At 43.6% G+C, this 24,253-nt stretch overlaps 1 protein-coding gene across 14 annotated transcripts in view; it reads right to left on the bottom strand.

Annotated features, from left to right (window-relative positions):
* The window catches only part of fbrsl1 (fibrosin-like 1), a 908,758-nt gene that overhangs the window by 403,323 nt on the left and 481,182 nt on the right, over positions 1-24,253 (bottom strand). For 13 of the 14 annotated variants that reach the window (XM_070888104.1, XM_070888109.1, XM_070888105.1 and 10 more), the window contains one exon: positions 22,619-22,654. The exons of the other annotated variant lie outside the window; for it this stretch is intronic. In XM_070888104.1, the coding sequence (XP_070744205.1) occupies positions 22,619-22,654 (36 nt within the window). The remainder of the gene's footprint in view (positions 1-22,618; positions 22,655-24,253) is intronic. 14 annotated transcript variants of the gene reach the window in all.

Raw genomic sequence — 24,253 nt, 5'->3', positions numbered from 1 at the left:
GGGGGCAACCGAGCATGCTGCTGAGATGGTCATGGCTGTTGAAGCTTTCGAAAGGGAAGGCTCACCCGTGACAGCCCGTCAGATCAAAGTCTGAACAAATAGAGACCCGCTACTGTCTTCAGTCAAGAAATATGTCCTGAATGGGGACTGGGCAGCCACGTACGGGACATGCAGTGACGAATTTAAACCATTTCACAGGCGCAAGGATGAACTCTCGAATCAGGCCAATTGCCTACTATGGGGAAACCGAGTAGTCATGCCCCAGATGGGCAGAGAGGTGTTCATCAGAGAACTCCACAATGAGCACCCGGGCATTGTCATGATGACGGCAATTGCCAGGTCACACGTTTGGTTGCCAGGGATAGATGCAGACTTCGAACTTTGTGTTCGCAGGTGCAACACATGTGCCCAGCTGGGCAATGCGCCCAGGGAAGCCCCCCTTAGCCCCTGGTCCTGGCCCGGCAAGCCATGGTCACACATCCATGTGAACTACGCAGGTCCTTTCATGGGAAAAATATTTTTGGTTGTAGTAGACGCCTACTCCAAATGGATCGAGTGTGACATTCTCAATTCAAGCACATCCTCTGCCACGGTAGAAAGTCTACTGGCAATGTTCACCGCCCATGGACGTCTTGGTCAGCGACAATGGCCCGTTATTTACAAGCACTGAATTCCAGGACCTCATGGCAGGAAATGGTATCAACCATGTCAGAACGGCACCGTTCAAGCCGGCCTCAAACGGCCAGGTGGAATGAGCAGTGCAGATAATCAAACAGGGGATGCTCAGAATCCAAGAGGGTTCCCTTCAAAGCCGCTTATCACGCCTCCTGTTGGCCAATAGATCCTGACGACACTCGCTCACAGGGGTTCCACCCGCAGAGCTGCTAATGAAAGGGATGCTCAAAACCAGGTTATCCCTTATACACCCCGCCATGAAAGAAATTGTTGAGAGCAGGCACCGGTCACAATGTGACTACCATGACGGGAATGCGAGGGCGCGATGTATTGATGTCAATGACCCGGTCTTTGTCCTCAACCACGCTGCAGGGCCCAAATGGCTCGCAGGCACTGTGATTGCCAAAGAGGGGAATAGGGTTTTGGTAGTTAAACTTACCAATGGACAAATCTGCCGCAAACATGTGGATCAAAAAAAAGAAGGTTCAGCAACCCCATAGAAGAAGCAGAGGAAGAACACGATGTAGAGTTCACTCCACCACAGGTGACCGAACACCGGAACCAAGTGGAGGAGAGCCCGGTCACTGTGGGCAGTCCGGACAGGCCTGAGGCACCGTAAACAGCAGACACTCAGGCCAGCACCCAACAACCGGAGCCCAACTCAGGCGCTCTGCAAGGGAGCGTAAACCACCAAAGAGACTTAACCTGTGATCCCAATAAGATTTCGGGGGGGAGGTGATGTCATGTATTCAACTGTCATTGTAACCCATGTATAAACTGACCTAAGTTGTACACCGTGAGAACATTGACCACTAGGTGGTGAACTTGTGGGAGACACTCCTAACCTGGACTTTCAGGTATAAAAGGAGAAGCTCCACCCACCTTCTTCACTTCAGTGCTGGCTAATAAAAGTTAGTGGTCACAGAGTGACCTTCTCTCAAGTATGGGCCTCGTGTGCATTTATACTGTATAGTAAGGACATATTAATTACGACACGAGGCCATTCGGCCCATCGTACCCATGCCTGTCGAGAAAGAGCTACCCAGCCTAATCCCACCTTCTAGCATTAGGTTCTTAGTCCTGTGGGTCACGGCTCTTTGGGCTCAGTTTTCACCAGTATTTGCGCCTATTTTTGGAGCAGGCTGCTTTTTCTGGCCTCACTTGAAAATCCCCAGTTTCCCCAATCAATTTGCATCAGCGTAACTGAGTTAGTTATGAATTTTTTAAGTCCGTTTTTTTTTCAGCCAAAGGGGGCGTAACCTGCCACCTACGCCACTTCTGGCCATTTAGGGAAGTTTGGCCAGCTGAGAGTTACTCTAGTTCTGATTAGGCCGGCGTATGTGGCCTTCCCTAGAGTTAAGGAAATCGGCACAGGCAAGGAAAGCAGTGCAGCCACCTCCCAATACCAACACACTGAAAGAATTGAAAAACACATAGCAGCAACTTACCTCCAACCCTGCCCGAAGGCTGTCCAGTCCCCACACACAGGAAGGCTGTCCGGTTCTATTCTCAGTCAGAGAGAGAGAAAGAGAGAGAGAGAGAGAGAGAGAGAGAGAGAGAGAGAGAGAGATAGACAGACCCGAACCGGCAACCGAGAATTTGACTGGACCAGCCTTCGTGTGGGTTGGAGGTAAGGTCGTGCTATGTGTTTTTCAATTCTTTTAAATGTGTTGGTATTGAGAGGTGGCTGTATGCACATTGTGTCCCTAGTTACCATGGCAGCCCGATCTTTTTGCCGCAGATCAAGGCTCCACCCCCTCTTGGGTTAGGCCACGCCAAAATGAAGAGATCCAACTTACAAAATTTTTTTTCGTGTACTTGGGCCAAAAAAAAAAATCGGGCGTAACTCTTCAAGTATGCCAAAAAAATGCTTTGGGGAAAATTGAGCCCTTTAAGTGCACATTCAAGTACTTTTTAATTATGATAAAGGTTTCTGCCTCTACCACCCTTTTCAGTGAGTTCCAGACTTCCACCACCCTCTGGGTAAAAAAAAAATATCCTTATCTCCCCTCTAATCCTTCTACCAACTACTTTAAATCTATGCCTCCTGGTTATTGACTCCTCTGCTAAGGGAAACAGGTCCTTCCTATCCACTCTATCCAGGCCCCTCATAATTTTGTTCACCTCAATTAAATCTCCCCTCAGCCTCCTCTGTTCCAAAAAAAAAACAATCCCAGCCTAACCAATCTTTCCTCATCGCTAAAATTTTCAAGTCCTGGCAACAACCTCGTAAATCTCTTCTGCACCCTCTCCAGTGCAATCACATCTTTCCTGTGATGTGGTGATAATAAGGCTCCCCAAATGGCCCAGAAGTCAAGTCAACGGGCAGAACTTTCAACTTTGGCGCAGATGTAAATTGGGCAACAATAGATCGGATCGGCCGCCCGTTATACATCCCGCCCGATCAATTCAAACCAATTGATATGCTATTAGTCAAAAATCCAGTGTTAGATTCTGTAACCAGGTGCTTATTCAGACTCCAGAATCCATTTTGAATCCAATAGTAGTCAAAATTGGAAAAAAAAACTGGTGTAGAAATAACATTCTATATCAATATATATTTTTCATACTTTTAATACAAAGTATTTGCTAAATATACAAGTTTCATTGAGTGGCAGAACAATAATACTCCATTATTACTGCAATTTTTACTGTACCTAGATTACATACATTTTTGCTGAGGCTGAAAAGCAGCAGATAAATTGATGATGCTTCTGAAGGCAAATTTATAGTTGACTATATAGTTATGACTGGTAAATTTTCAGGTTAATGTGCTAATCTGATACCCAATAAAGGTGAACAATCCTCTAACAGTAAATGATTAAATAGTCTTAAAACCCAAATTCCTCGTCTTAAAACACTACTGTCATACAGCAGTACATAGCACTATTAAGGGACTATATAGTGAACAGTGAGGAGGATAGTATGCTATAGCATGCTAAATATGTCCTACTGTTCAATTCTATCGAACCCAGTATTAAAAATAATTTCCTTTAGTTAATCTGTAAGTCTTTTAGAGAAGAGGATTAAGCATTAAATGTTGGGATCTTTCAGAATTCCCATTTGCCATTTGGAAGAATTCTCAGTCATCCAGATATTAAATTTGAAGAGCTTCACTCATTCGCACTAGATTGAAGTCCCTTTCCAAAAATAAATATACTTGTACACACTCTCGAATTTATACGTCAGATGTTTATGGGCCCCATAGCATTGAGGGTTTAGCACTCATTTTCATTGGATGGCATTTTAGTGTCCAAAGACACCTTATCCACAAAAAGTAGATTTCTGATTTAGTTAGGCTGGTTACATTTTCATAATCCCTTCAAAAATAATGATGACTTATGGGCAGTATTTTGGAATATACAGCACTTGATGGGCATTAAAATGATACATAGGTCACAGCCAGCTACTTTAATCATAGAAATTTACAAGAAAGGAGGCCGCCATTTGGCCCATTGTGGCTGTGCCGGTATATCTTAGGCAAGTGTAACGCCATCGTAAAACATTTTAGTGTACAAGGCATCTACGAATTACTATGAAGCGCAGAGATGCTTTCTGGCGAGGTAGGTATACTTTCACTTACAATTGCGCAAAACTTGGAAGTATAGTGAACAGTGAGGGGGACATTGACAGGCTAGTGGAATGGACGGACACTTAGCAGATGGAATTTAATTTAATTTTAAAAAGTGCGAAGTGATACATTTTGGTAGGAAGAATGAGGAGAGGCAATATAAGCTAAAGGGTACAATCCTAAAAATGGGGTGCATGAACAGAGAGACCTGGGGGCAGGGCAGATTGAGAAAGCGGCTAAAAAAGCATACGGGATCCTGGACTTCCTAAATAGAGGCAGAGAGTACAAAAGCAAGGAAGCTATGATGAACATTTATAAAACACTGGTTCGGCCTTAACTGGAATAGTGTGTCCAATTCTGGGCACTGCACTTTAGGAAGGCCTTAGAGAGGGTGCAGAAAAGGTTTATAAGAATGGTTCGAAGGATTAGGGACTTCAGTTACATGGATAGACTGGAGAAGCTGGGGTTGTTCTCCTTAGAGCAGAGAAGGTTGAGAGGAGATTTGATAGAGGTGTTCAAAATCATGAGGGGTCCAGACAGAGTAGATAGAGAGAAACTGTTCCCATTGACGGAAGGGTCGAGAACCAGAGGACACAGATTTAAGGTGATTGGCAAAAGAACCAAAGGCAACATGAGGAAAAACTTTTTATGCAGCAAATAGTTAGGATCGGGAATTCACTGCCTGAAAGGGTGGTGGAGGCAGGTTCAATCGTGGCTTTAAAAAAGGAATTGGATAAGTACCTAAAGGAAAAAAAATTGCAGGGCTACGGGGAAAGGGCAGGGGAGTGGGACTAGCTGAGGTGCTCTTGCAGAGAGCCGGCATGGGCTCAACGGGCCGAATGGCGGCCTCCTGTGCTGTAACCGTTCTATATTTCTGCCACTCCGACAGTGCAACACTCCCTCAGTACAGCCCCCTCCATCAGTGGAGCGCTCACTCAGTACAACCCCTCCAACAGTGCAGCGTTCCTCAGTATTGCCCCTCCGACAGTGCAGCAATTCCTCAGTACTGCCCCTCCGATAGTGCAGCACTATCTCAGTACTGCCCCTCCGGCAGTACAGCACTATCTCAGTACTGCCCCTCCGTCAGTGCAGCGCTAACTCAGTACTGCCCCTCCGTCAGTGCAGCCGCTGAAAATGCAGCGTTCCCTCAATATTACCCATCCGACAGTGTAGCATCCCTCAGTACAGCCCCTCCGATAGTGCAGCACTCCCTCAGTACTGCCCATCCGACAGTGCAGCATTCCCTCAGTACTGCCCCCGTGACAGTGTAGCACTCCCTCAGTACTGCACTGGAGTTTCAGCCCGAATAATATGCTCAAATCTTTGCAGTGGAACTTGAAACCACGATATCTGGCTCAGAGACAGGAATGTGGACACTGAGCCATAGATGACACCTCTCAGGCAGCATCAGTACAAGAGGTGGAATGGATTCCATGATTGAGCAGATTGTATGTGATCTGGAAGTAGTGGTGTGATGCATAAGGACATTTCTTGGTACAACTTATCTTCCAACTTCAGTATTTACCTATCTCAACATCCCTCTTTTACTCGATGTATCTCACTCTCCCTTCCCTTTGCTACTTCCTGTGATTCATATTTCCATTCCTCTGTTAATCGTATTGAGCCAGAGGGGAGATTTCGCAGCGACTTGTTATGAGCTGGAATGCACTGTGGTGGTGAAAGAAGCAGATTCAGTGATAAAATTTCAAAAGGAATTGGATAAATACTTGAAGGGGTAAATTTGCTGGGCAATGGGGAAAACAAACAGGGGAGGGATGCCTAATTGGATTGCTCTTGCAGAGAGCCGGCACAGGCACGATGAGCCGAATGGCCGCCTTCTGTGCTGTGAGATGCTATGATTCTATGCAGCATTTGTTCCATAGATGAGATACAACCATCTTTAAGTAAACATTTAATCAATCTCAGGCTAGTTAAAGAAACATTTCCTTGACAAAACAGGTAATCATGGACACCGGCAATGATGTACCTTGTTACAGGATACCTATACAACTGACACCACTTAATAGGGACCTTTTTTTTTAAATATAAAAAGATACATTTTCCTGTTCACCAGCCGATTTAAAATAAAATCAGAACCATTGGGTTTGCTTAATGGTAATGGCGTGATAAATGGGAAGGTTTAATTTCCGCTAGGGAATCCCAATTATAGTCTCTAACATTTAGAAGCAATACAACATTAATCAGCATTGGATCAATAAATTCAAAAGATTTGAATTTTACATCAGGCTGCTTTGTCCCTTTGAGAACAGTCATGCCCATACATACACAGTAGAATACTTTACTGGTTTTTGTGCTGTGCATGCACAACTTAATATTGGTGGATCCACCTACAGAAAGGTATTAGGCCATTGGAATAGAGTGAGATTATTTTAAAACCTTTCCTTGTTTAGTATGTTTCCTGTGATGGTCTCAGTGCCTCGGCCATCCATTTTCTAGGAGGCTTTGAAAGATGTGTTTCTCTTTTCCTGATGGTCCAGGGAGATTTCAACAATCCCCAGCTCTTTAATAATGCCTGGCACATTTTTATTTTTTCTTAAAACTTCAACTTGTGCCAATCATCTTTTTTGTTAATGAGAGATAAAACAGCAAAGGACGGGCAGAATCCTCGCACCAAATGACAGTTAACAAAGAAGAATCAGAGCTGTAAAGTTTATAGCAATAAACATAGGCTGTAAAAACATAATCCAAGTGTCATGCAGACAGTGTCACTGCAATACATGGTGTTTCCAGCCTTCCTTTCATCAAAATGGTGAACATACAACTTAACAGCCTGACATAAGTTAACAGCGCACACCAAAGAGGTCATATTGTGATGAAAACACACACTCTCCTTTTGCATCACTGCACTCAACATCACCCTTGTGCACCGGAACCTACAGCAGGCCTCACACCACTGTGCAATTGTAACAAAATGAGAAAATTTCACCACAAAACTAGGTAGGAGAAGCATTCACCAAATTTGCAGCATACTGGAAAATAAATGGTAATCCAAGAGTATGTAGTGTATATGGGTGCAACGTAATTGGATATAATCAGTGGCATTTGGAAATTTCATTTTTAAAAAACAATTTTTATAAGCTGTAAAAGCTGTAAGTTTCATTCTGAAAGCACACGTTTTTATCAGCGCTTTTGGTAACCATTTGATAACCGAGTTATTCCTGTCTTTGCAGGCCAAATGTCTCCCTCTTCCTGTAGCTGTAACCACACCGAGACACCTATAGTACTCGCTTAACCGCAGATATCATAATCTAACTGACAAAGCATGTGGGAACAGAAGCACAGCTTCACTCAGTTCGTATTTCTGTAAAACCAGAAGCAAGCCACAAGCTGTAGAGGGAATCGACCGCAGATACTACCTAGATAACAAAACTGGGGCTGGTAATTCAGAACTTCCTGTTTCAAGCCTCCCACAAACTCATCCCCCTGCCCCCACAACCAGCCTGATATAACTCATACTAAACCTCTCTGCACACAGCAGTTAACTTATCTTTTGGTTTATCTCAAAATGTTGCGATAAGAAGTGCAACTGATAAGATGCACGGCTGAGTTCCTTTTAGATCTCCAATTATCTCAAATAATACATCTCAATGCTGCCCTATTTAAGAGCAAAGCAAAAGGAAGGCCGTGCAAACAAAAGTAAATTTTTCCTTACCATGCAGAAACACAGTTCCTGTTTCACAATTTGCCATTTCCCAGTGACAATCACTCCCCCAAGCGGTCTTTTTAAGAGCTTTAGGCAGAGTATCTGAAGATTATTTAATTCATAACTCAAAAGTTACTGACTTCTATGCAACATTATTTTCATCTTAAGGTACCAAAAGTATAATTGTAACCTAAACCATATACTGGGTTAAAACCATCATTTTATTCAAGCGGGTTTTTTTCCACCAGTATTTCAAGCTGCCTCAAGAATAGTCTGTGCCTCACACCAAGTAATGGACTGAAACTTTAAACATATATTCGATGACACACTAGTTTTTACTTTTTGCCAATGTTCTGTGAATCACTGAAAAAATACCACATCGTAAAAGGATTAGAATATAAAACCTGTCAGTTTTTACTGAGGTAGAACTTTTTTTTTTAAAAAGCATTTTTTCTTCCTCTTTTTACGGCATCATTACACAAAACTTGGCCCCTGACCAAGGGGACAGACTGTCAAGCAATCTACACACAGGCATCTGCCAGTGCTCTCTGAAATCAACCGCAGAGCATTGTGGAAGAGTGATGGGGATAACTCACTCACCATCTGGGATAACGCATACTCATTGCTTGGTGGCACCCAACAAAACCACAACTAAGATCGTGAACTTATCATAAGGGACTTTGGCCCTACCACTGTGAAGTACCAGAAATCAAGCGCAGGCAGCGGAAGGAGCATGCGGCAAACCAGTCCCACCCACCCCTTTCCTCAATGACTGTATGTCCCACTGTGACAGAGACTGTGGTTCTCGTATTGGACTTTACAGCCACCAAAGAACTCACGTTAAGAGTGGAAGCAAGTCTTCCTCGATTCCGATGGACTGCCTATGAATGAATGACCTTATAAAATCAGTTTTTCTGTCCTCTGCTAACAGGATGTATGATCCTACTTCTTTTTCTAGGAATGCAACTATCCTATAAAGGCATGCATCACTTTGCATCCAAATTTCCCCTTTGCTCGGCCCTAATTGCATCTCTGACAATGTTCTGGAAGTCAAGCTGACACCAGGTGTAGAGTCCCGCAAAAACTTTCCTTTTCCATAGATGTAGGTGTCTGGCAGCCACTCAGAGCATGCCTGCCGCCAGCAGCAGGGCTGAGATTTGGAACAGAAAGTCCTGTCTGTCCATCCAGTGGTATTGCAAATTGAAGCACCAATAAGGAGCTCCGCTTGACATACAAACTTGAAATAAACGTTTGTGGACTAAGTAAATAGCTCATCCACAAACATTTTCTTGTATTTATCAAGGCAAGGGGAATCACTAATGTGAACATAGAAAATAGGTGCAGGAGTAGGCCATTCGGCCCTTTGAGCCTGCACCACCATTCAGTATGATCATGGCTGATCATGCAACTTCAGTACCCCATTCCTGCTTTCTCTCCATACCCCTTGATCCCTTTAGCCGTGAGGGCCACATCTAACTCCCTTTTGAATATATCTAACGAACTGGCCTCAACAACTTTCTGTGGTAGAGAATTCCACAGGTTCACAATTCTCTGAGTGAAGAAGTTTCTCCTCATCTCAGTCCTAAATGGCTTACCCCTTATCCTTCGACTGTGAGCTCTGGTTCTGGACTTCCCCAACATCGGGAACATTCTTCCTGCATCTAACCTGTCCAATCCCGTCAGAATTTTATATGTTTCTACGAGATCCCCTCTCATTCTTCTAAATTCCAGTGAATATAAGCCTGGTCGATCCAGTCTTTCTTCATATGTCAGTCCTGCCATCCCGGGAATCAGTCTGGTGAACCTTCGCTGCACTCCCTCAAATGTCCTTCCTCAGATTAGGACACCAAAACTGAACATAATATTCCAGGTATGGCCTCACCAAGGCCCTGTACAACTGCAGTAAGACCTCCCTGCTCCTATACTCAAATCCTCTCGCTATGAAGGCCAACATATCATTTACCTTCTTCACCGCCTGTTGCCAACTTTCAATGACTGATGTACCATGACACACAGGTCTCGTTGCACCTCCCCTTTTCCTCATCTGTCACCATTCAGATAATATTCTGCCTTCCTGTTTTTGCCACCAAAGTGGATAACCTCACATTTATCTACATTATACTGCATCTGCCATGCATTTGCCTACTCACCTAACCTGTCCAAGTCACCCTGCAGCCTCTTAGCATCCTCCTCACAGCTCGCACTGCCACCCAGCTTAGTGACATCTGCAAACTTGGAGATATTACATTCAATTCCTTCGTTTAAGTCATTAATGTATATTGTAATTAGCTGGGGTCCCAGCACTGAACCCTGCGGCACCCCACTAGTCACTGCCTGCCATTCTGAAAAGGACCCGTTTATTCCTACTCTTTGCTTCCTGTCTGCCAACCAGTTCTCTATCCACGTCAATACATTATCCCCAACACCATGTGCTTTAATTTTGCTCACTAATCTCGTGTGGGACCTTGTCAAAAGCCTTTTGCGAGTCCAAATACCCCAGATCCACTGGTTCTCCCCTGTCCACGCTACTAGTTACATCCTCAAACATTCTAGAAGATTTGTCAAGCATGATTTCCCTTTCATAAATCACTAATGCAATATGGGTCCATTCGCTTTTCATCTTGTCAAGTCTGACAGAACACTTTAGTAAATCGTCCCAAGGCGCTTAAAAGGAGTGTTAAGACAAAAACTTTGATATTACATAAGTGGAAATTAGGGCAGATGACCAAAAGATTGGTCAAAGAGTTGGGTTTTAAGGAGCATCTTAAAAGGAGGAAAGATAGGGAGAGAGATGGAGAGCTTTAGGGAAGGAATTCAAGGGCTTAGGGCCTTGGCAGCTGAAGGCACGGCCGCAAACGGTTGAGCGATTATAATCAGGCATGTTCAAGAGGGCAGAATTAGGAGGAGTGCAGATATCTTGGTGGAGTTCTGGGGCTGGAGGAAATTAGAGATAGGGAGGGGCAAGGTCATGGAGGGATTTGAAAACAAGGATGAGAATTTTGAAACATGGCATGAGTAAACTTCCCTGTGCAAAGTATCTTTCTATTCTGACTATTTCTACACAAATATTGTAATCTAACTAAAATAACAACCTCAAGTAGTTGTGCACTAATCTCCCACAGTAAGGGCCTGAACTATGAATAATCTGAACTCTCTTGTCCAAGTTGGGCGAGGTTTGTTGTAGCCAGATTATTAGACAGTGGTACCAATAAAGGTGCCTTTACCTCGTCAGTGACATTGTCTGCAGCTGCACGGTTTTTGTGCTATTGATGGCGCTTGCTAAATATGATTATGCTAACCTCCAAGCGGCTAATTGCAGCACAGCACCCACATTTTCATCAAAGCAGCTGCCCACTACACGTGTTGAGCAGCTTTATGTGCACAAGAACTAGGGGCCAAAATTGCTCTCCACCCCAAATGGGGCGGATAATTCGAATTAAATGAATATTCTCCGCCCAAATTCATGGGGTGGAGAAGAGAGGGAAATTGCCCTCTTTTTGTGTTTTAATTTGTTGTGGCGGTGTTTGGGGTGGTTGAGGGGCCGAAGTGCGTTGGGAGCGGGGCGGAAGGTGTCATCAGCGTTGCGCTGAGTGCGTCGCACTGATGTACAGCAACGTTCCTCCCTTTCAGTTAAAGGGGAGGGCCACTGCGAGCTCTGCAGCCACTTTAGTGGCACCCACTGGGCTACCAGGGAGAGCTTTGGCCGGGCCAATGGCCCGGCATCCAAGAGGGTGAAGTTGGCCGAACCCGTGGCTGCCATTGTCGGGCCAACTTCTGAGTCGGCCGACAATTAAAATAAACTGATGGCCTGTCGGGAAAAGCTGTCGGGGGCACCAAGTGGCAGCGGCTCAGCTCCTGTGGGGCAATTTCCCTTGCGGGGTAGAACGGGGTCGCTGCGGCGTGTGCCCAATGGGGTGGGAACCTGGGGCGCGGCGGAAACCTGTTTCTGCCACCCCTGGCCCGGGGACAATTTCGGATGGGTTGGGCCATCCGCCTGCCCCCAGTCGGAAAGCCTTACTGCCTCTTAGACAATGGACTTAAAGAGGCTGGCAACCAGTCGTCAAGCAGCGTAGAGATCAGTGGCAGACTGAAATATTAACACAGAAGTGAGTGATGCAGGGAGTTGATTTTGGCATTTCCCTGCCAAGACCTAAAGTACACTGAGCCGTAAGGTAAAAAGGCCTTTAGAAACAAAGTACCTTCATGTTGTAAAGCATGATGATGAATGTGTGACTCTTAACAAAAATTCAATGTTCTATGAGTTGCAGATTTCTTTATATTTATTTCTGGGATGTGGGCGTCGCTGGCAAGGCCAGCATTTATTGCCCATCCCTAAATGCCCCTCGAGAAGGTGGTGGTGAGCCGCCTTCTTGAACCGCTACAGTCGTACAATTTTGAGTTTTGTCCTTTGAACCTTGGATGGTGTTTAGAGAGTGTGTGTTTTGGGGTATACAGAATTAGCATGAAGTACTGGTAGTGATAGATCTGCCACTGGTGGAGGTGTGAGCACTTTGAGTTGATGGATTAGTATCGTTGACAAAAAGCATATTCAGGTCACTTCTGCAAAGTCTGTGTGTGTTGGCATAAGTGCAATTATTTTAATACCGTATTCGTCTGAACATACTAAATAAAGTTAGTGACAAAATTAAATCTACCTTGAAAACAAAGGGACGTAAAAAGTCTGGCTCGCCTACAAAATGGCACGAAGGACAACTACGAAGAAACACACAGCATCTGGCTTTCCCACCCTCCTGGCCCTCTTGGAAAGAAGAACTGTGTTACAAAGTGTAGAGTATAAAAGGCACCGCTTGAAGCTAGCCAGGCAGGAGCTTGAAGCTAGCCCCCCACCCACTGCAAAAATTTTCTCTGTTAGTTGTATATAAAATTAAGTGTGGAATAAACAGTAGTAAAAGAAAGTGCAAAGGTTTGGAAACCTATTATTATTGCCATTACTATACTTTTGTACAAGGGAAACCCAAAGACATTAGTACAACTCCAGATCACAACGGCTTTATATAGTTCTGGTGTGTGACAAGCCATGCATTAAGAAAGTAGTTACTAATTGGAATAGAGCATAAATTATGTTTTTGGAACCATTTATCTTGTGATATAAATACCAGATATCTGAAATAAAATGCAAAAACCTGAAGAATGATAAATGCGCTATTGATCTATAAAGCAACATGTTCAGTTCATTTGTCAACCGCAAGGATTAAACTATCAAGAGAGCATTAGGAGCACAAGTCAAAGAATATTAGAGCAGGTCATAATTACATCAAATGTGGCCTGAACGGCCCCATCAGTAGGATATGCAGTATGTCAGTACCATCTACATGGAACAATTTAGCTGAATTGAAAGGGATATGGACATCGTCTGTGGCGGTCTGTGTGATAATATGTAAATCTGTCAAATCTAATCAGATGCTATGACTTTCAGTGACAATCCTGCCAGTTACCATTAACACAGCCATGACCTTGTCACCAGCGAATGAAGCTTTAAAACAGAATCGTATTAAATCTGATTATTAATAATAAACGACACAAAAATAGAAAAAGTAACAATATTGGAACATAATGAACAGTAGTTACAGAAGAGATAATGATTAGGAAATGTGTTACTTTGATCTCGAGACGGTGCGAGATGTCCCCTCCCCATAACCTTTCCAAGCACTGTACTGCACTGATCCAGAGGTATGGTTTTTATGCCTGAATTCTCCCAGTTAATATTCGTAAACTACCAATAAGCATTTATTTTTGTTGAATGTATTTCATCCTTCAACTCTCTTTCCTCCGTTCCCAAGACATGCAACTACAGTTAAAATGTTGGGTGGCGGATGGCGGATTTGCACCCAGGTCTCTACGAGATGTTTTCACAGGTCTCCAAGTCTGGCACCGAGAGACAGGTGCCAGAGTTAGTGTAAATGTCGGGATCCAGTCTCTCAGTATCAGAACTAAAAAAACAGAAGGAAATCAGCTAATGCAAGGGAGCTCGTGTTGTACATTTTTCAATTTAGCAAAAAAATATCTTGCAACACATCTCATCTTGGTGACTTCATTTTAATTTGAATTATTTGCACCGAGTTCCTTCATTCCTTTCCTAAATTTGTTCAACGTTTCCTAGGATACTGGCACTGAAATCCCAGCCTTCCCGGGTCTGCACAATGCGCATGAGCATTTTTAAAAACCTGCCCACCACATTACATTTATTTTTAACTATAATTAAAAATCCTTTTTAAAAACTCGGAAAAAAAATGTTCTCCAAACTATTTAATTTCAATTAATTTTAATTAAGTGTGGTGTGTTTTTTATTTTTTATTATATGTGTTTAGTGTGTTTGTTTATTTTCCCTCATTAATAGCAATGAGAACTCGTAGATAGGTAGAAAGCTGTGGAATACTGTACACGTGACTGCACCTTCTGCGTGGGAACCTGGAGGATGGGAGCGCGCTTTGCAGCGCGGGAAGAGAAGGCCTCCCCACCGGAATCGCAGGCTCCTCCCAGGCCACCAGGTACTTTCGGAAAAATTCTCCGGTCAGAAGCATTTGTCCAAAAGAAGCCTCCGACCAGAATTTCAGGGCCACTGTTTCATAGCCCGAGACAGCTTTCCATTAGCTTGCTCCTGTGTGAGCCTAGCTAGCCAGTAGTGTCTGCTGGATATTTGACAGCTGATCCTTTCCTAACCAAAAGTCACACACGTGCACGTTGCAGCAGGTGTCACTGGTGGTAGAAGCCAGAGATTCATTTCCCCCTCCTTAGCCCTGGTGCATTGAGGCTAGCCGTTATATCTAGGGGTCGACAAATCTCCAGGATTGTCCTGGAGTCTCCAGGAATTAAAGATTAATCTCTTGGATATTACTACGAGCAACCCAAAAGCAAAATCAGGGGCATTAAAAAGTGTGTGTTTTTCTCATTTTCTTGGAACACTTTCATTTATTAGTTATTAAAATATTGGAGATGAGGAAACAAAAGCTGTTTGACTGGGTGAGGCAGTTCGAGCTGGGAGGTCATATGACGAGACTTCCAGCAATACATCCAACCAGAGTTGAGCATCCTACTTATGACCCAGTTACTGTCCAGGCTGATGTCGACCATCTCAGCACAGACTGAAGATTAATCCAAAATATTAACGAATAATACCTCCAATTAAATGTTAAACACCAGAATCTGCTTAAGAGCTGGTGACATCAGCTTCCACACATGGTTTCACTTCTCACCGCCAAGAGCTCTCAAAATGCAACAGGCACAGTGTTACTAAGGTTTCTGTTGGGAGTCAAAGAGCACAATTATTTTACATTGTTCAGTAAATTTTTTTCTGTTAGGATTGATTTTCTATCGCCTCTCATTCTCCTCAACGTTTGTAAAGCTACTTTTTCTATCAATGCGTCGTGCTGAGGTCTTCCCACACACCCACCCCCGCCATGTTGATAAGGTTTTATCTCTTTTGACATGACATTGATTTACAAATTCTGCCTTGTCTGATCACATCACCCTCACAGCAATCATCCCTACCTCGGCTTGAAAGTTTGCGTGTACACGCATTTACTGAGTGTAGTTAAATCACCCGACAAGGCTGCACCTCCCAGCAACCTCCATAAGGACAATGGAATGAAAACTTGCAGTTTCAGGACAAGCTGCATTAGTCATACATGAAATGCAGGTAATGCTGATGTGGTGGTTACTGTCAAGTGGGAATAATTTGTCACCTGAGGATTTTACTCACGAGTGCTATAAAAACAGAAGTCTTAACACATTTATTTATACACTAAAGGGAGAAGCAGAACCTTGCCACATGTTTAATGCTATGTTGTTCACACTTTCATATGATTTTAGGAAACATTATAATTCAGTCAATTCCACTCAAGTGCATACTACATTAATGAATACTTCTGCAGAAAGAAATGGTAGCACTAATCTTATTTTCTCCAACCCGTCCCCTCTCCCCTACCATCCCCCACCTCCCCCCCCCCCCCCCACCCCTGCCGCAAACCCATAAATCATCTATGACCAAAAGGTCAGGCAACCTGCTCCCAAACTTCCCATGATGCTGCTCTTCAGACTGGCACGAGGAGATTCAGGATGATACTTAGAAACATAGAAAATAGGTGCAGGAGTAGGCCATTCGGCCCCTCGAGCCTGCACCACCATTCAATAAGATCATGGGTGATTATGCAACTTCAGTACCCCATTCCTGCTTTCTCTCCATACCCCTTAATCCCTTTAGCCATAAGGGCCACATCTAACTCCCTTTTGAATATATCCAAATGAACTGGCCTCAACAACTTTCTGTGGTAGAGAATTCCACAGGTTCACAATTCTCTGAGTGAAGAAGTTTCTCCTCATCTCGGTCCTAAATGGCTTACCCCTTATGCTTAGACTGTGACCCCTGGTTCTGGACTTCCCAAACATCGGGAACATTCTTCCTGCATCTAACCTGTCCAATCCCGTCAGAATTTTTATGTTTCTATGAGATCCCCTCTCAATCTTCTAAATTCCATTGAATACAAGCCTAGTCGATCCAGTCTTTCTTCATATGTCAGTCCTTTTATCCCGGGAATCAGTCTGGTGAACCTTTGCTGCACTCCCTCAATATCAAGAATATCCTTCCTCAGATTAGGAAACCAAAACTGTACACAATATTCAAAGTGTGGTCTCACCAAGGCCCTGTACAACTGCAATAAGATCTCCCTGCTCCTATACTCAAATCCTCTCGCTATGAAGGCCAACATGTCTATAGTTTAACATCTGTAGTGGGGAAAATGCTTGAAACTATTAAGGAAGAAATAGCGGGACATCTAGATAGGAATAGTGCAATCAAACAGACGCAGCATAGATTCATGAAGGGGAAATCATGTTTAACTAATTTACTGGAATTTTTTGACGATATAACGAGCATGGTGGATAGAGGTATATCGATGGATGTGGTGTATTTAGATTTCCAAAAGGCATTCGATAAGGTGCCACACAAAAGGTTACTGCAGAAGATAGAGGTACGCGGAGTCAGAGGAAATGTATTAGCATGGATAGAGAATTGGCTGGCGAACAGAAAGCAGAGAGTCGGGATAAATGAGTCCTTTTCGGGTTGGAAATCGGTGGTTAGTGGTGTGCCAAAGGGATCGGTGCTGGGACCACAACTATTTACAATATACATAGATGACCTGGAAGAGAGGACAGAGTGTAGTGTAACAAAATTTGCAGATGACACTAAGATTAGTGGGAAAGCGGGTTGTGTAGAGGACACAGAAAGGCTGCAGAGATTTGGATAGGTTAAGCGAATGGGCTAAGGTTTGGCAGATGGAATACAATGTTGGAAAGTGTGAGGTCATCCACCTTGGGAAAAAAAACAGTAAAAGGGAATATTATTTGAATGGGGAGAAATTACAACATGCTGCGGTGCAGAGGGACCTGGGGGTCCTTGTGCATGAAACTCTTTTGAGTTTACCTGCAAAACATAAAACATTAAGACCATGCCACCCGACCTGGGTGACACAGCAGACATTTACAAGGCCCCTTTTTTTTTTTTAATTATTTTTTTTGGTTTTTTTTTTTGGGGCGCTTTCCTTGTGCATGAATCCCAAAAAGTTAGTTTGCAGGTGCAGCAGGTAATCAGGAAGGCGAATGGAATGTTGGCCTTCATTGCGAGAGGGATGGAGTACAAAAGCAGGGAGGTCCTGCTGCAACTGTATAGGGTATTGGTAAGGCCGCACCTGGAGTACTGCGTGCAGTTTTGGTCACCTTACTTAAGGAAGGATATACTAGCTTTGGAAGGGGTACAGAGACGATTCACTAGGCTGATTCTGGAGATGAGGGGGTTACCTTATGATGAGAGATTGAGTAGACTGGGTCTTTACTCGGTGGAGTTCAGAAGGATGAGGGGTGATCTTATAGAAACATTTAAAATCATGAAAGGGATAGACAAGATCGAGGCAGAGAGGTTGTTTCCACTGGTCGGGGAGACTAGAACTAGGGGGCACAGCCTCAAAATACAGGGGAGCCAATTTAAAACCGAGTTGAGAAGGAATTTCTTCTCCCAGAGGGTTGTGAATCTGTGGAATTCTCTGCCCAAGGAAGCAGTTGAATGTATTCAAGTCACAGATAGATAGATTTATAACCAATAAGGGAATTAAGGGTTACGGGGAGAGGGCGAGTAAGTGGAGCTGAGTCCATGGCCAGATCAGCCATGATCTTATTGAATGGCGGAGCAGGCTCAAGGGGCTAGATGGCCTACTCCTGTTCCTAATTCTCATGTTCTTATGCCATTTGCCTGCTTCACTTGCATGCCAAGTTTCAATGACTTTGGGGGTGATAACTGATCCTTCAATTTTCCCTCCCCTTCAGGAAGGGATTGGGACTTCAGTTCACACCTGCTCAGTGCAGTTGAGATCAGGAATCCAGTGGAGTGGAGAAACTGAACTTGTATGCTTCCACTCTACAAGCTGGTTCTCACTTCCACCGCAGTACAAGCATTTGGGCAAGAAACAGTTTTCAACATTCAATCTTAGGGGCAATTTCTCTCATTTACCAATCCCTGTTGTTGACCCAAATGTAACTTTTAAGAGTAAACAAGTCCCAGTAAGTACTAACGTGTGGGAGCATGGAGTTGCTACCATTTGGCGTTTTATAAGGTCATGATGGAGGCTGAGTCATTGAATATATTCAAGGCGGAGAGAGAAAGATTTTTGAACTACAGGGGAGAGTCAAGGGTTATGGGGAGCAGGCAGGGAAGTGGAGTTGAGGCCAAGATCAGATCAGCCATGATCTTTTGAATGGCGGAGCAGAATCGAAGGGCCGAATGGTCTACTGCTGCTCCTATTTCTTATGTACATTGGCGGTTATCCATTGATTAGCATAAAACACATCCACGGCATTTACAAAATTACAGCCCTGCAGAAGCCAATAAGAATTGAAAACGGCGAAGCACACCACATTTTTAGGTTAACACACTCCGACAACCTTCTGTGAATCAGGTAGCCATGGGTTACTTAGATGGGAAATGAAACTTTTTCTGAAAGCGCAGGCTGCAGAAAGCCTTTTCAACCACAGTTATCTCTACTTAAGAGAAATTAAAGATCACTTCCTGTATCCAATCCTATTAATTGAATACACTCAGCTATAAAATCCAGAAATGTGAGATCATGTGCAGATTACATCCAGTCATAAAGCGATGTCACACAACCACCATCAATTGTACAAACAGCAGCAAAATGGAGCAATATAAAATCAAATTTTGGGGGAAAATATTTCACTGTAATTAAAAGTTTGCAAGACATGTTACAATAGTACATTTTAAAGCTCTAACCGTCTGCGAATCTCTGATGAATGAACACAATATTGAGGCAAACAGGTTCTTCACTCAACAGCAATTGCATCCCCAGCACCATGAAATCAAGCTGCTAACTTTACTGCAAGTGGGTTTTTTTTGGTTACTCGAATTTCTACTCCTTTCTTATTTTTCTCTGCGTGGCTGGAAGAGTTAGTGATCAGGAAGGCCAATGGAATCTTGGCCTTTATTGCAAAGGGGATGAAGTATAAAAGCAGGGAAGTCTTGTTACAGCTGTACAGGGTATTGGTGAGGCCACACCTGGAATACTGCGTGCAGTTTTGGGTTCCATATTTACGAAGGGATGTGCTTGCTTTGGAGGCAGTTCAGAGAAGGTTTACTAGGTTGATTCCGGGGACGAGGGGGTTGACTTATGAGGAAAGGTTGAGTAGGTTGGGCCTCTACTCATTGGAATTCAGAAGAATGAGAGGTGATCTTATCGAAACGTGTAAGATGATGAGGGGGCTTGACAAGGTGAATGCAGAGAGGATGTTTCCACTGATGGGGGAGACTCGAACTAGAGGGCATGATCTTAGAATGAGGGGCCACCCATTTAGAACTGAGATGAGGAGAAATTTCTTCCCTCAGAGGGTTGTGAATCGGTGGAATTCGCTGCCTCAGAGAGCTGTGGAAGCTGGGACATTAAATAAATTTAAGACAGAAATAGAGAGTTTCTTAAATGATAAGGGGTTATGGGGAGCAGGCAGGGAAGTGGAGCTGAGTCCATGATCAGATCAGCCATGATATTAAATGGCGGTGCAGGCTCGAGGGGCCGTGTGGCCTGCTCCTGCTCCTATTCCTTATGTTCTTATGTAAATCACATAGGTAAACTGGACCAACTGGTGATCCTTATGATGCAATAATTTCATACTGGTTTCAACTGAGCAATGGAAAGAGTGCATAATACGGGGCTGGGGCGGTGTTTTGGGCTTTTAAAGATAATGAACACATTATTGAAATAGAATATATTTTTAAAAAGAATGTTGTGGAAATATAAATCTTTACATTATGCGATTAAGTGACAATTATAAATGTCAGGTGAACGCAAGTAAAGGATCTACTGGAGGAATGACAGACTTGAGTCCTAGTTTAGGCTATTAATCAGCCAGTCATTTCTCACCACATAAGAACATAAGAAATAGGAGCAGGAGTCGGCCATTTGGCCCCTTGAGCCTGCTCCGCCATTCAATAAGGTCATGACTGATCTAATCTTGGACTCAGCTCCAACTTCCCTACCCGCTCCCCATAACTCTTCACTCGCTTATCGTTCAAAAATCTGCCTAGTTCCACCTTAAATATAGTCAATGACCCAGCCTCCACAGCTCTCTGGGGCAGAGAATTCCACAGATTTACGACCCTCAGAAAAAATTCCTCCTCATCTCAATTCTAAATGGGTAACCCCTTATTCTTAAACTATGTCCCTTAGTTCTGGATTCCATGAGAGGAATCCTCTCTGCATCTACCTTGTCGAGCTTTCTCAGTATCTTATATATTTCAATAAGATCACCTCTCATTCTTCTAAACTCCAATGAGTATAGGCCCAACCTGCTCAACCTTTCTTCATAAGTCAACTCCATCTCAGGAATCAACCGAGTGAACCTTCTCTGAACTGCATCCAATTCAAGTACAGGTTGAATCTCCCTTATCCGGAACCCTCAGGATCTGGCCTGTTCTGGATAAGGGATTTTTTCGGACGAGGGGTGGTCACATTAAATTGGATGGTGCAGGTACTGAGCAAGGGGATATTGGGGCTGGCTGGCTTGATGCTGGGAGTGCAGCAGAGAGATCATTGGGGGGGGGTTAGGCCAGTGATTGCGGGAGCCGGCAGCGAGGAAGGACTTCAATTTGTTCATGTTGGAGTTCTGCGCATGCACCACCCCGTGGCCGGGAATGGTTCTAGACGAGGGGTGGTTCCAGATAAGGGAGTTCTGGATAAGGGAGGTTCAACCTATATATCCCTCCTTAAATAAGACCACCAAGCAAGTAGTGCCGGATTCATTATTGTCGACATGTCTGCATCTCACAGTAATATATCGGATATTCCTATACACCATGGTTCATGTAGAAAGAGAAAATAACAGACATGCAAGAGGATTTAATCCCATCATCAGCCAATTGCAATTCAACAATAACTGCCAATAATATCCAGGGTTCAGATTGGCTGAGTGATGTTCCTGTTTGTCATTTTGTGGATTATTTTCAGATTTTAAAAAATGCTGCTGAAACACACCCATCATGAAATCAACTATTAGCATCACTGAAAAATAAAAATTACAGAAATAATTCAGAAATACAAGCAGCCTTGTCTCTAATGAGTCGCAAGTTGTTAAGCAAAAGGTTGCATGCAAGCAGGATACCTCTACTTCTTTCCATGGATGTAGCTAACCCTTCACCCATAATCTTAAGTGAACAGCTCACTTCCCACGAATACTCTGGCCGAAGAGCAAGAAGCAGCGCAGCAGTGCTGGGTCCGGCATTGGCAGCTGATTGGCCCGGGGAACAGCAGAGAGGCACAATCAGAGAGAATTGTTTATTTGTATACAAATGGGACTTTCATGCAGTACAAAAAGCAAAAAGGTATCACAGGTGATGTGGCTGCTTTAGAAAGTCAAGAAAACCGCTGTGACATTGGCCATCCTTTAAATGGTCATTTTTGGCTGGCACCAAGAAAAGAAAGTGACCAGAAAAGCTGCTGGATTGTGGTAAAACCCTTAACTGGTTCACCAATGCCTTTCAAGAAAGGGAACTTGACACCCCCTAGCCGGTTTGGCCTGTATGTGATTCCTGACTCGTCCGATGTGGTTGACAATGCCGCTCAAATGACCTGGCAAGAAAACGGTCTCACTGCCACCTTCTCATAACTAGGGATGGGCAGGAAGTGTGCCCTTGCCAGAAACACCCACATACAGAGAACAAAAACAAAGAAAAATTCAAGAGCCATGAGCCAACGCCCATCGTTTATGTTGTTACATCCGGTTTCCTTGGATCAGCAGTGGCCTTGTAGACCCAATTTTACTGGGGTCCACAAAGCTCCTGGAATCAGAATTAAAAGTTCAATTCAAAAGGCCCACAAGCTACAAATGGCTGAATGTTAAACATATGTTAGGCTGGTAAATGATTGAGGAGAGAAATTAAAATATGCTGCACATGCCTAAACCCCGCCTTTTCTTTTCATGATTGCAGGACTTCCATAAACCAAGTAGGAATGAACATTACCTTTATCATGAATGCAATGAAATCCCATGCTAGAAGCCCATTTCTGCAATTTATTACTTTGTGTAAGTGGCTGTGTGTGCATGTATACGCTGAAATACATGCAATTAGCTCTGAAACAGAGCACTGGTACCCAAGAGAATTGGTGTATAATATTCAAAGATTTGCAATGACTTACAGAGTATCCTCGTCCTGAAAACGAATGAGCAGAACTCTGTGGGGAAAAGAGAGGGGGAAAATACATTAGATTTTGCACTGAACTTCCATGATATTTTTTACACTCAGTAACAGGCCTCCAGTATAGTAGTGGAGGTAATTATGCACATTTTCAGGCAATTGAACTATTGCCAACCATGCTTTACTTTTTAATGGACTTAGCTACATATTTCGTTACGATATGGTGCCACAATTTTGTCAGGTGCATGAGTTTTTGGGTGCTCCAGATATCAATTTGACTGAACTGACTTCAATATTTTAAAAAGGGTTACCCTGCTGAGATATAAGGAACTACTGTATAGACTTCAACCAAAGAGATGTTGACTGACCCTTTTATAACCATTTGATTAATAACCATAGGTCTTGATACGAGTTGGATTCTCTCTATGTTGCAATAAAGCATGCATTTTACACGTTATAATTTATAGTTCCCAACAGTACTGCTTGGCTCATTTTCATCCAATAACGATTTACCATAAATATACGCTCACTGTAAACCGATATGGCAGATCTACGCAGGGAGTTCAGAAATGGAAAGGAATTGCACATTTCTTGAGACAATACCTTTTCTGGCTTAGTGAATAAGTGCAACAAGTGGTGCATTACTGAGCTACACAGGCCAGTAGGTCCCAGGGTTCAATTCCTGGCCTGTGCCAAGCAATGCTCCCTCTAATCTTGTTTTGAGTCATGGAGCCCCTTTAAAGGGCTGCGCAGCCCATTCAAAATTCCACACATGTGGTTTCTCCATTTAAAAGCCGGTGAGCCGGCTGCACGGGAGCTCGAGAGCTCTGCGTTGCCACGCAGCTTAAAAGGAACATTGGCGGCAAGTTAGCTGCAGCTACAGTGCTGGAGTGCTAACTCAGTGCTCCATATTAGTGAAGGGGAGGGGGGGAACCACAGATTCCCACTCTTGTATTCAGACTATTTCTGCAAAGCCCAAGTGTGGATTCTGGGTGAGGACAGGATTGAGCTCAGGTGTGATGTCCACCATGGTCAATACTCACTATCTCGACCACTTGGGAGAGGCGCCAGTGCCTGTGGAACCTTACTCCAGAAAGTGTCAGCATCTTCAGATGAGGAGGGGACAAAATTTGGGATAAACCAAACAAATATTTTCTGTGGCAGCACATCTCTTCACATACCTTCCAATCAGAATGTAATGCAATGTGTGGAAATTAAAACTTGAATGTTGACAAATATGTAATGCACAGGGTAAGTGCACTGGCAAATTAAAAAATAGTGTGTTTTGGCATCCCTATATTTCCACTACCATGGTCTTTCTATCACAACTCACTAGTGTAAAGCACACATGTAAATCCAATGAATATCAGCCAAGAGTGACCATCTGTTTGATGATAAACTGTGATACAAATTACTGTGAACGACACAAAGGCACCAGAGTAGCTGCTGAAGAAACATTTTCTATCATAAGACAGGCACTAATCATTGGCTCTTTAGCAAACATGTGGTAGCTGAAAGAGTATTCAGCTATGAAATTAATAATCGACCAGTGCTGTAATCAGAATTTAATCAAATATTCCAATAATCGGTGTATCTCCACTTCAGTCAGGTTTCTGAGCTAGCCAGCCATACTTGC

This window comes from Pristiophorus japonicus, chromosome 8 (assembly GCF_044704955.1).
Source record: "Pristiophorus japonicus isolate sPriJap1 chromosome 8, sPriJap1.hap1, whole genome shotgun sequence".
Classification (NCBI taxonomy): Eukaryota; Metazoa; Chordata; class Chondrichthyes; family Pristiophoridae; genus Pristiophorus; species Pristiophorus japonicus.
The sequence above is the reverse complement of the archived record's forward strand: the minus strand, read 5'-3'. Positions and strand labels throughout refer to the sequence as shown.